Below are 13,539 nucleotides of genomic sequence, written 5' to 3' on the forward strand. Positions count from 1 at the left end.
AGGGGGAGGGGTGGTTGTGGGGTTTAAATGTTGATTCCATATATATACTGTATGTTTTGTTTTACTTTTGTATATATGTTTTGTAGGAATCAATAAAAAATTTTAATTACAACAAAAAATGATGCTGTCTACCATGGAAGGGTCCATTGCAGCACGTTGCGCCGACAGTAAACAGATGTCCTGTTCCATTTTGCACTACTGCCAACAACACAAATAAACAGTTTAGAAAGTTTGTGTTGATACGCCCGGTGTAGACAGCCTTAAGCCGTTGCATCACGTCGCGATAACGGATGCGCCCAGTGTAAACGGGGTGTCAGCACCATAAACTATCACACAGTCATGACATATGAAATATTCATGAATGAAACTATTTACTCACGGTTTTTGCGATCATGTCCAAGTGTTTTAACTTCCCCATCCTTCAATAACAGTTCCTTTGCAAAGCTTGAATCGTATTATGACTGGTATGATATGAGCCGAACATATAATCCACTCTAAAATTATGCTGAAGACACATCCACTCTCAGTTCCCAGTATCATTTCATCATGTTTTCATACACCAACAACTAAAAATGGCACAGATGGGCAAATGACAGAGAGTTGTAACTTGACACCGCATCTTTTAAAAGCGGCCCAAGATATGTATCAAGGAGTCAAAGATGTCTGTCTGTGCATGTTTATGTAGAAAAACATTTAAATCCAAACAGGCACATGAAGGTGTACTGTGTAAGTCCACTTAGGATGAATCTCCCATGATAGGCCCCATATCTCTCCTCTTCACCTCTGTGACTGACTGAACACCAGTGGGCGGGTCCAAGGGTGCAATGACGGAAAAATAGGCATTGCATATGCAGATGTATTTAGTCCTTGTGATGTCACAAGTTCCACGAATTCCAAACGAAATGTTTTTGCAGCTTGGTTTAAATAAATGCTCTTTTTCTTTTAAGGGGGAAGTTTTCAGTTCTGAAATGTACAGTATGTTTTTATAGTACAATGACATCTTTTATGTCAAAAGATCAAGGAAAATTTGATTCCTCATGTCATGACCCCTTTTATATTTTTTTCTTACCCCATTGGCATATGTTTTTTCTTAAAAAAGCATATATCTAAAAATGTTGTAATGTGTGTGCTTACAACAAGAAAAAACGGAAAAACTTTACAATACGGTTCAGATATTCTCTGAAAACAATGGTTTATATCTTTCTCTTCAATGGAAAATAAATAGTGTTACTACAAGCAATACTGTAGTGTTGAAACAGCAATGAGCCATATGTTCTTCATTAGAACAACAGAGAATACTCACAAAATAACAATGGACTTTTCTCTCTCTCTTCTTTTGGGCATATTAAGACACCATGGACTTCTCTGGCATGTCTTTGATCAAGTTAAAAAAAGAAGAAATGGAGGCACAGGTTTGTTCTCAACTATTCAGACCACATGTTTGATTTTTTTGGACACTTAAGTCATTGCACTGGATAAAAAACATCAAAGCAAGTGGCATCTGCAAATAAAAGGTGCTAGAGATTTTCTTCACTTTTCCAAGCCGTTTATTCAGTGGCTTTAAGCAATTGGCACTTGCTTTGATATTTTGGTATGTAATGCTATGAAATTCATATATTTTTAAGTGTGACTTAAGTGTCCAAATACTTTTTGGGGCAATTGTAATGAATGTATGATGCAGCATTCAACTACCTTATACAATGTTGAGAACTGTATTGATTTGAATGTTGAGAAATGTAATATTTAGATAAGTGAAATCATGGTCCCACCACCTCTACAATTCATGTTAATATTTACATGTTATAGACATTTTTTACCATTATGTTTGCATCACAAATACCAATACTAGGCTACTTATAATGACTTCGTCAGGATGAGGGGCTTATAGGGAGGACCGGCACTGCCCCAGTTGTTTAGTGCATATATGAAGTTAAATCAGGCAGTAGGACTGCTAGTGTTAAGCTCCAGAAACCAAGCAGTACTTCTGGGGTAATACATGATATAAAACATTTACTGTATATTATACATGTATTAACCCTGTTTTTTCCCTTTATCAGGTGAAGGTTTTGGAGCTGGAGAGCATGTTGGATAATGAGCGTTTGCGTTTGGGTGAGCTCAGGAAGAAACACTATGAGATCGCAGGAGTTCCTCTGGAGCAGCTTGTGCAGGACAATGGCCTACAGATCCAGTCACATGTGACCGCTGCTCCCTCCTCTCCCAAACCATCAAAACCTTCTCTCATGAAGAAACCAGTCCTTGCACAAAAACCCAACATCCCACCCAAAAGCACGGTAACACAAATTTTCTAAATATGTTGCACACTATTCCGTATATAAGCATGTATTTTTGCATATTGGCTTTGAGGTTTTTCAAATGTTGCATGAAGGTGTCTGTACTAACAACATGGTTGGTTTTGTCTTTTATAACCATAAGCATAAAGAAATGACAAACTGGTTCAAGTTATAGTCATATGTACAATATGTTAATTATTAATGTAATTAATGTAATGTAATTACTGTTGAAATATTGAAAAGTAATGCACATTCGGATGTACATTAATTTTATAGAAAAGTAGAAATATAAAGTTTGTCAAACTAGAAAATTAAGGTTTGTCAAGACAGACTTTGAATCTTGGCTTGGCAAGGCCTTGTCTGGAAGTTTAAAACTGCTTTAAAAGCCTTGATGGTTATATAACTTTAACATTAACTCTGTACCACATCGGATATGCATTAATTTACAATGGTAATTTAATGGTATTATGTGGTCAGTTATTCATTGCATATCAACTAGGTACACTAAAATATTACCAAAATAATCATATATCATGTACAACTACATTAGTGTTAAGTAATTGTTTGCAGATTGGCATGTTCATTGATTTAGAGAGTTCTTAACACATCCTTAAACCTTTATAAGTAGATTTTTTTCAATGAGAGCGAAAAATCACCTTTTTATGTATTGTTGCTCTTGTCATATGACTAAACCCATACTAAACCCTTTTAATTTTTCTATTGCATATAATCAAGTAAATCTTTCTGTCTGCCTCTTACAGTTGAGGTGAGCACATTTGAATGAAGATATTTGAAGACTCTACATGTCTGAATGCATTGAAAACAGGGTCCTTTTAATCTTCCTCTTGCAATACCACAAACCTATCTACTTATATGACTGGTCACTTCATTGTCCTGCCATATCTTCCATGTCAGACTTTTGCCTTTCTCCATTTGAGGTTTACTTGTGCCTTAGAGGCTACACATTCTATTTATATTAGATATGGAGCTACAGTATTGGGTGCTGATCATTAACTTAAAATTCCAAAACATTTTGTTCTAAATTTTAGATGTTCTGCTTTATTTACTTAACATGTAGAATGTAATAGGAAAAAAGTGAATACTGACTTCTGTATTAACAGAAGAAGACATTATTGCAATGCATTTTTAACACTATTGTATGTTTGATTCTTATAAGATGTTTATAACATCTTCATTTTATGATAAATATAAGGGTATTACCATGGTGGAAATTCTAATTAGAACTGTTTATGTTAAGACTTTTTCTTTAAATTGGGGTTTGATTAAAATATATCTCGCTTTTTTCTCTCCCACTTTGTTAACGAAATGTCGTTACACATCCATATCTATATATTAATATATTTTAGCCATGTTTGACTGTCCCTTGTAATAAATGTAAAATGAACAATGACTTGTCATGTGTGATTCTGTTATTGCCAGAAATGAATGAGATGACATTTTATGTAGCATGATTCATGATTAACATGTTTAATGTGTATTTTTATTTATTTATTTATTTATTTTTTGCACATTTGATTGATGGTTGCACAAACAATCTGCAAGATAAATTTGCCTGAACTCCAGATTACAGAGTTAGCATCCATGAAATGCATTTTTTAGGTCAAACCACAGATTTCAACTGGATTCAAGTCTGGATCATTCGAGAGTTTTAACCCTATAAAAAAGCCATTCCTGTGCTATTTTTGTTGTTGGCTTTGGGCCATTGTCCTGCTGGTAAATTAGGTTATATTGCTCTGTACATGTATTCATTCACCAGATCCTTTTATCCAAAACATGGATGTATTCAAATATTCAAGATTGGCATGTCCAATTGTAAAAGTTTAAGAACTGTTCATTGGAAAATCCATACTGATCAGTGGATGGTTACGACCATGATCCAAAGTGACTTACAAGTAAGGAGTGGTACAACACAAGCTATTTGTCATTAAATAAATTATCTTAGAAGTGCTGCAATTTAAAGTTTCATAGTTGGCCAGACAGTAAAAGCTATAGTGCAGATATGCAAGCTTATAGGCCCCATCTCTGCAGGCCTTCCAACGTATTTGGCTGCATCCATTTTGCCTTTGACCAACAAGATCTCCTGAATGGAAATAATTATATATCAATTATATTAATTAATCCATCCATTGATCCATTCATGTTTCCTCTACCTATTTATCCTAGGGTCATAATGGTGCTGGAGCCTGCCCTAACTTCCTTGGGCAGAAGGCAGGGAAACGCCCTGAACATATGGCCAGTCCAGAATTCAGAATATACTGTATTAATCATGAAATAAATGATTAAATATGTTAGGAAAGGCTGCATTAATATAAAATACTTAAAATACAAAATATTTGGAATGGGTAAATTCATCCATCAATATTGTGTCAATATCAGCAGACAAAGTGTGAGTCTTCTCTGTTTGCACTGTTTGAGCCAGAATATTTGAGCCCAAGTGTGGAAGGGGATAAAATGTTTTTTTTTCCCCAGAGGAAATAACAATATTTTAGAAATATGTGTAACCCAAGAAATAAAACTGCAACGAAATTTAAAATCAGTTACTTTAATCTGATTATAAGAATTTAAAATGTGGTGTCGCCATGCAAGAAGCAGACGTGTGAGCGACAAGCTCTGCACACTTTGCTAAATTATTAATTATTTTCATGTTATAATCTGGTGAAATTTGATACACCCAGTTACACATTTGCTCTTTGAGGCAAAACAACGCAAAGAAGTCAAAATCCTCGGGATCTGGAGACATTAAAAGACACTTACGTGTTCAGGATGAAAGCCCCGACAGGCCTACAGACCGGGGACTCGATTTGGATGGCGCGGCAGGAGAGGAGATCCAGCGTCAGTTGTCCAACATGTCGGTGATGTTGACGAAGGTTCTTGCTGACTTGGAGGATCTCGCTGTAATACGTCGATCGATTACGGTAATGGAAATAAAATTCTCTGAGATAGTTATAAGAGTGACTGATGTTGAGAGACGAATCGATTTTCTGGAATCTTCGGAGAGGGAATTAACCGCTAATCCGCCCGCGACCAAAATTGATTTGGAACATCTCCTTGAAAAGCTTGAAGATCTTGAGAGCATGAGGAGGGCAGAGATATGATGAAATTCCTAGATGAGCTTTTCCTGAGTCTGCTCGACATAACAGGCCATAAACTGGAAATCAAATGAGCTCACAGAGTCCCAGCTCACAGATTTGCTGAGGGAGACAGGCCCTGCTTGATTCTGGCCAGATTTCTGACATCATCCGATAAAGATCTTGTGTTGCGCCAGGTGAGGAGCAAAGGGAAGCTTTCTTTGAAGAACCATAATATTTTCTTGTTCCCGGACTTTGCGACTTCGACAAGAGAGAAACGCAATTGGTTCAAGGAATGTAAGAAACTCTTAAATCAGTGAAAGATCACTTTTGCTCTGATGTTTCCGGCCAAACTGAGAATAGAAACGAAGGTCGGTCGCAAAGTATTTACATGTCCCAATCAGTCAATGTATGTGGGCAATGTATTTATTGAATCAATGGGTGAGTAAATCGTTTCTCATGTGAGTGGGTCGACTCGCTGTACTTATTCTGGCTTTTGAGGCAGCTGGGCGTCATTTTGGTTTCTTTTTCTTTTTGCGTTGGCTCCGCCGAGTGGCTGGAGCTTGTTTTGTGAATAACACTTTTCCTTGAAACTTTTGCATTTACGAAAGATTACTTTTGCATTGAAGTTCCCGGCCAATTTGAGAGTGGACACTACGGATGACCGCAAAATATCTACATGCTCACACAAAGGATGTCTTTTATAAAGTTGACGGATTGTGTAAGTCATGGTATATACTTTTATGCAGCCTCTGAGTAAATTGACTCAACCATCGGAACCGGGATGCCGGTTTTGTTTCTTTTTGTATTGGTTCCGCCTAGCGGCTGGAGCTTGTTCTATTGAATAACACTCCTTTGGAACAGCTGTGGATTAATCTGTTCGTTCTTCGTGCTTATTCCTCCTGCTGGCTGTAGTTTGTTTTGTTGAGTATTTTTATGGGACATTGGAATGATTACGTTATCTGCTGAATTCATAACAGCTGGCTCACCGAACATTTGTTTGTCTGTCCGAGGAATCTGAATGGTTTTATATCAGCTGGAATTTGTTTTGTGGAAGATCACACCTTTGAGACAGTTCTGTGAATGAATCTACACGTTCTTTATGTTCATTCTGCCTATTGGCTGGGGTTTATTTTACAAAGTATTTTCTGTTATATAATTTTGAACAATCCGATTGCAAAGTTGTCATGGGGGGCTCTCGTAGGCGTACATGGACTCTTTGAGTTTAAAGGGATTGTCGCCAGTTGTTGCTTTCGTGCGCAGGGTTAATGCGCACGTTTTTCTTTTTTCTGTTTGGGGTTTGATTGTTTCACTAATGGGGAATGTGGTCTGTATAATTTTGTTTTTGACACACAATTAATTTTTTCTATTATATCAAAATGTCAAATGTTAATATGAGCGGATTGTCTCTCTCCACATGGAATGTAAATGGGTTGGGGCACCCCATAAAAAGAAGGAAGGTTATTACTTTTCTTAAACGTAAGAAATATGATAAAGTGTTTCTTCAAGAAACACATCTCTCCCCTCAGGAAGCTGAAAATTTTGGGAAGATATGGGGTGGACATGTTTTTTTTTTTAGTGCTGGCTCAAGTAAGAGCAAGGGAGTCATTATATTGATTAATAAACATCTACAATTCAAATGTCTCAAACAGACTAAAGATAAATTATGGAGAGTCATTATTGTTTCAGCTGAAATTCAAGGGCACAGGTTGATTTTGGCTAATATTTATGCACCTAACGCTGATGATCAGGACTTTTTTATAGATCTTGAAGGGATGCTGCAAACCGCTGGCACCCCTCATGATATAATATTGGGAGGAGACTTTAATCTTTTGATGGACTCAGTCCTTGATCACAGTGAAGCAAAAGTGTGTAAACCCCCTAGAGCAACATTGGCGCTTCACAGGATGTGTAAAAATTTTGGTTTTATGGATATCTGGAGACTTTTGAACCCATCTGGTAAGGACTATAAAAGTTTTTCATCAGTCCATTAGATTTTTTCTAGAATAGATTTTTTTTTTTATATCCAAATCCCTCATTTCATCTGTTGTTGATTGTTCAATTGGAAATATCTTAGTCTCAGATCATGCCCTGGTGAGTTTAGAGATGTTGCCATATACAGAGAAAAAGAAATCATATAGTTGGCACCTTAATGTGTCCCTTTTGCAAAAAAAAAAAAAAAAATTTCCAATAAATGTTAAAGACTGAAATCAATGTTTATATGGAGACCAACTGGTCCTCAGTATCCTCTGTGAGCATGGCTTGGGAGGCACTTAAGGCGGTTCTTAGGGGTTGGATCATACAATATGCCTCATTCATCAAAAAATCCAAAGCACAAGAACTCGTGGAGTTGGAAGAGAATATTAAAAGTGCAGAGGCAGAGCTGAAGTGCCGTATGTCAGCTGATGACCTCAGAGAATTGACCCGTTTGAAATACAGATATAATACTATTTTGTCGCGGAAAGTGGAGTTTTGGTTATTCAGGGCAAGACAGTCATACTTTGAGTTGGGTGACAAAGCAGGGAAGTTTTTGGCTAGATATATAAAGCAGAGAGAGTCTCTTTCTATTATTCCCTCAGTGAAATCTGCTGGTGGTGAAATATTTACCTCAGCCATTGATATTAATAATGCCTTTAAAGAGTTCTATCTTGATCTTTATAGTTCCACGTCTTCGTCTACTGATGAAGATATTAGAAACTTTGTGGAACCATTAGATCTTCCTAAACTGATGATTGAGCAAAAATATTATCTTGATTCTGAGATAACCTTGGAGGAGGTAATTAAGTCCCTACCTACTGGCAAGGCTCCGGGGCCAGATGGTTTTGCCGCAGAATTTTTTAGATCCTATGCTACAGAACTGGCTCCACTTTTGTTAGAAGTTTATACTGAATCATTAAAGAATGGAAAGCTTCCTCCAACCATGACACAAGCCCGGATCAGTCTGATTCTTAAAAAGGACAAAGATCCAAGTGAGTGTAAAAGTTACCGTCCAATCTCCCTGATCCAACTAGATGTAAAAATGTTGTCAAAAATTTTGGCTAATCGATTAAGTAAAGTTATGACATCTCTTATACATATAGATCAGGTGGGGTTTATTAGGGGCCACAGCTCTTCTGATAACATCAGGCGTCTCATCAATATCATGTGGTCAGTAGCGAATGATCAGTCTCCGGTCGCTGCCATCTCACTTGACACCAAAAAGGCATTTGATATGGTAGAATGGGATTATCTTTTTTAAATTTTGGAAATATATGGGTTCAGGAGTACATTTATTGGTTGGATTAAGTTACTTTATAGACACCCTGTAGCAGCGGTTCAAACAAATGGATTAATTTCAGATTATTTTACTCTGGATAGGGGCACTCGGCAGGGTTGCCCTCTTTCCCCATTATTGTTCTGCCTTGCCCTGGAACCATTAGCAGCTGCGATAAGAAAGGAGGATGATTTTCCAGGGGTGGTTGCGGGAGGTGTGGCGCATAAGCTTCTGCTTTACGCAGATAATATTTTTTTATTTGACTCTGAACCTACTAGATCTATGCCTTGCCTCCACAGAATTATTAATACTTTTCCAAGTTCTCAGGATACAAAGTCAATTAGTCTAAATCCGAAGCTTTGACTCTGACAGCGTACTGTCCAGTAACAGCTTTCCAGCTGGGCGCCTTCCAGTGGCCCAAACAGGGCATTAAGTATTTGGGGATTTTATTCCCAGCAAATTTGTCTGATTTAGTTAGTGTTAATTTTGACCCTTTAATAAAAAGGTTTTCGAGCAATGTGGGCAGGTGGGCTTCATTACATTTATCGATGATTGGGAAGGTTAATGTTATTAAAATGAATTGTATTCCAAAATTTAACTACCTGCTACAATCTCTCCCTGTAGATGTCCCCCTCTCTTATTTCTGCATCTCATAGCTTCTTATTTCTTAACAATTGTTGTGTGTGTATATATATATATATATATATATATATGTTTTTTGTTATTATAAGATTTTAAAAAAAATGTTAATTACAATTTTTTTTTTAAATGTAGCTACTTTTTGACAGTAACTAATTGCTTTATATTTAGATTACACCCAACACTGGGTGGGACACATCCCACTCAGTGTCTATGGTGGTTATGTATCCCAACATTTCATATCAGCAATCTATCGTCTGCCTCTAAAATTGAGTCAGTAATTGTTGTATTTCTGTTTGCAGGGTTGGGAGGGTTACTTTTGAAATGTATTCCACTACAGATTCCAGAATACATGCTGTAAAATGTAATTTGTAACATATTCCGTTAGATTACTCAAGGTCAGTAACGTTTTCCAAATACTTTGGATTACTTCTTCAGCACTGGTAGATTTTTTTCACTTGTTTTGACTATAAAAACTCTGCCAGTACAGTAAGACAAAATACACGTTAAAAATACATTCTCTGAAAAACCTAAATATCTTATGCAGTGTCGTTTCTAAAACAAGATAAATCAAATTTAAGGATTTGTAGATATTTTTACAGGAAAACAATACAAAAATGATTATCAGGAATACGATTTTTGCCCTAATATCAGAGGTCTTACTAGAAAAAAAGAAATTATGATCCAACGTAAATTTTCTTGATAAAAAAAAATACGATCGTGCCTGGTAACGTGCATGTAAAATGGCTAGAAATAGCATTTTAGATTAGCGTAAAGCTGACACGAGGTTTATTTCTTCTGCTCAAAACTTACTTCTCTGTCTGCTCGTATGAATGTAACACATCATAAGTATTTCACCGCTGTTCAAATGCACTTTGGATCGCATCATTTATATGTATAAATGTTTTCCATCTGAAAGGACTAAATATTAAATGAAACAAATGACAGTAAAATGCAAAGTAATCTCTTCAGTAATCAAAATACTTTTTGAATGTAACTGTATTCTAAATACCAATGATTTAAACTGTAACTGTAGTGGAATACAGTTACTTATATTTTGTATTTTAAATACGTAATCCCGTTACATGTATTCCATTACTCCCCAACCCTGTCTGTTTGTTCTTCAGTGTAGTTCTGTCATTCTGTTTAATAGCCAGAATCAGATCAGCTTTATTGCCAAGTATGAATCAGAATCAGAATCAGTTTATTGCCAAGTATGCTTACACATACAAGGAATTTGTCTTGGTGACAGGAGCTTCCAGTGTACAACAATACAAAAACAACACAAAAACAGCAGCAAGACATAGATAATCCAATAATCCTCTCAGCAGTCCGAACTGTCCTTTGTAGTCTTCTGATGTCTGATTTCACAGCTGAACCAAACCAGACAGTTATTGAAGTGCAGAGGACAGACTCAATGACTGCTGAGTAGAACTGTATCAGCAGCGCCTGTGTCAGGTTGAACTTCCTCAGCTGGCGAAGGAAGTACAACCTCTGCTGGACCTTTTTCACAATGGAATCAATGTGTGTCTCCCACTTCAGGTCCTGTATCTCACAGTTCCTGGGTAGTGCCCAGGAACCTGAATGACTCCACTGCTGCCACAGTGTTGTTTAGAATGGTGAGGGGGGTCAGTGTTGGGGTGTTCCTCCTAAAGTCCATAATCATCTCCACCATTTTGAGTGTGTTCAGCTCAAGGTTGTTTTGACTGCACCAGACAGCCAGCTGTTCAACCTCCCTTCTTTATGCAGACTCATCGTCATCTCGGATGAGGCCGATGACAGTGGTGTCGTCTGCAAACTTCAGGAGCTTGACAGAGGGGTCCTTGGTGATGAAGTCATTGGTGTAGAGGGAGAAGAGTAGTGGGGAGAGCACACATCCCTGGGGGCACCAGTGCTGATTGTACAGGTGCTGGAAGTGAGTTTCCCCTGTCTCACAAGCTGCTGCCTGTCTGTCAGAAAGCTGGTAATCCACTGACTGATAGACATGGGAACAGAGTTGGTGTAATTTATTCTGGAGTATAGCTGGGATGATGGTGTTGAAAGCTGAACTGAAGTCCACAAAAACGATCCTTGCATATGTCCCTGGTCTGTCCAGATGTTGCAGGATATGATGCAATCAGAGTATCTTCTTTTAGCCACTCTGATTTCCTTGTTCAGTGTGTTCCTGGCCTGATTGTACAAGACTTTATCCCACCCCAGTAAGCATCATCTTTGGCCTGACGAAGCTGCCTGAGCTCTGCTGTAAACCACGGTTTGTCATTGTTGAACTTTAAATAAGTCCTAGTAGGAATGCAATCCCATATTGACTGCATCATCCACAGACCTGTTTGCTCGATAAGCAAATTGAAGGGGATCTAGAAAGAGTCCAGTGATGTTCTTCAGGTGGGCCAACACCAGTCTCTCAAATGATTTCATGACCACAGACGTCAGGGCGACAGGTCTGTAGTCATTAAGTCCTGTGATTTTTGGTTTCTTTGGGATGGGGATGATAGTGGAACGTTTGAAGCAGCATGGGACTTCACACTGCTCCAGTGATCTATTGAAGATCTTTGTGAAGATGGGGCCAGCTGGTTAGCACAGGATTGAAGACACGCTGGTGAGACGCCATCTGGGCCTGAAACTTTCCTCGTCTTTTGTTTCCAAAAGACCTGGCTCATATCATCTTCACAGATCTTAAGTGCAGGTTGAGTAGCAGGAGGGTGGAGGAGGGAGGTAGCAGGAGGTGTTGGTGTTTGTGTGAAGTGAAGGTTAGAGTGGGTGTGGGGTGTGAGATTGGGCCTTTCATATCTGCAGTAGAACACATTCAGGTCGTCAGCCAGTTGTTGGTCCACCACAGGGTTGGGGGTAGGAGTCCTGTAATTTGTGAGTTGTTTCATGCTACTCCATACTGATGCAGGGTCATTAGCTGAAAACTTGTAAGCTGAAAACTTGTTTTTCAGCTTCTCAGAGTATCTTCTTTTAGCCACTCTGATTTCCTTGTTCAGTGTGTTCCTGGCCTGATTGTACAAGACTTTATCCCCACCCCAGTAAGCATCCTCTTTGGCCTGACGAAGCTGCCTGAGCTCTGCTGTAAACCACGGTTTGTCATTGTTGAACTTTAAATAAGTATTAGTAGGAATGCACATATCCTCACGGAAACTGATATATGATGTAATAGTATCTGTGAGCTCATCCAGATTGGTGTCTGCAGCCTCAAAAACACTCCAATCCGTGCAATCGAAGCAGGCTTGTAGTTCCCACTCTGCTTCATTGGTCCATCTCTTTACAGTCCTTACTACTGGCTTGGTTGATTTTAATTTCTGCCTGTAGGTTGGAAGAAGATGAACCAGACAGTGATCAGAGAGTCCCAAAGCTGCTCTAGGGACAGAGCGATATGCATCCTTTATTGTTGTGTAGCAGTGTTCTAATATGTTCCTGTCTCTGGTGGGGCATGTAATGTGCTGTTTGTATTTGGGCAGTTCACATGTGAAGCTTTGTTAGAATCCCCAAGAATAATAATAACTGAGTCCGGGTATTGTTGTTCTGCGTCTGTGATTTGATCAGTCAGCTGTTGCAGCGTTGTGTTCACACACGCGTTTGGCGCGATATACACACTCACCAGAATAAACGATCCCGCGGCGAGTAGAACGGCTTACAGTTAATAAAGAGCGCTTCCAAATTAAGACAGCACATACTCTTTAACGTTGTTACATATGTACACCAACTTTCATTGATGTAAAAGCATGTTCCACTGCCTCTCGTTTTCCCCGTTAACTCCGCGATGCGATCCGCTCTGAACAGCTGAAAGCCCGGCAGATGTAACGTGCTGTCCGGAATGGTTTCCCTCAGCCAGGTTTCTGTGAAGCACAAGGCAACAGAGTTTGAAAAGTCCTTGTTTGTATGGGTGAGGAGATGTAGTTCATCCGTTTTGTTAGGAAGAGAGTGGAGATTTGCTAGATGAATGCTCGGCAGCGCTGTTCGAAAGCCGTGCCGATGGAGTCTGACCAGCGCGCCTGCTCGTCTCCCTCGCCTGCATCTCATAGCGCGTTTAAACAACACAGCTGCGCCTCCGACTAAAATGTCCAGCAAAACGTCCGAATATTCAAAAACCGTGAAAATGTTGTCTGTTATATGCTGCCAAATGTTCAGCAATTTGTCCCTGGTAAAACAGACTGGAAAAATATTACTAAACACAGGACAAACAAACAAAAACAACAAAAGAACTGAAGAGCTATACACCGAGGCAGCCAACCGCTGCGCCATCTTGATGATTTTTGTTACTGTTTTT

At 38.6% G+C, this 13,539-nt stretch overlaps 1 protein-coding gene across 1 annotated transcript in view; it reads left to right on the forward strand.

Annotated features, from left to right (window-relative positions):
- hip1rb (huntingtin interacting protein 1 related b) overlaps window positions 1-3,702 on the forward strand; it is a 126,607-nt gene extending 122,905 nt beyond the window's left edge. Inside the window, exons 30-32 of the mRNA XM_051672335.1 lie at window positions 1,351-1,412; window positions 2,058-2,291; window positions 3,053-3,702. Coding sequence (XP_051528295.1) covers window positions 1,351-1,412; window positions 2,058-2,291; window positions 3,053-3,061 — 305 coding nt within the window. The 3' untranslated portion in view covers window positions 3,062-3,702. The remainder of the gene's footprint in view (window positions 1-1,350; window positions 1,413-2,057; window positions 2,292-3,052) is intronic.
- Window positions 3,703-13,539: the final 9,837 nt, after the last annotated feature.

This window comes from Myxocyprinus asiaticus, chromosome 3 (assembly GCF_019703515.2).
Source record: "Myxocyprinus asiaticus isolate MX2 ecotype Aquarium Trade chromosome 3, UBuf_Myxa_2, whole genome shotgun sequence".
NCBI lineage: Eukaryota > Metazoa > Chordata > Actinopteri > Cypriniformes > Catostomidae > Myxocyprinus > Myxocyprinus asiaticus.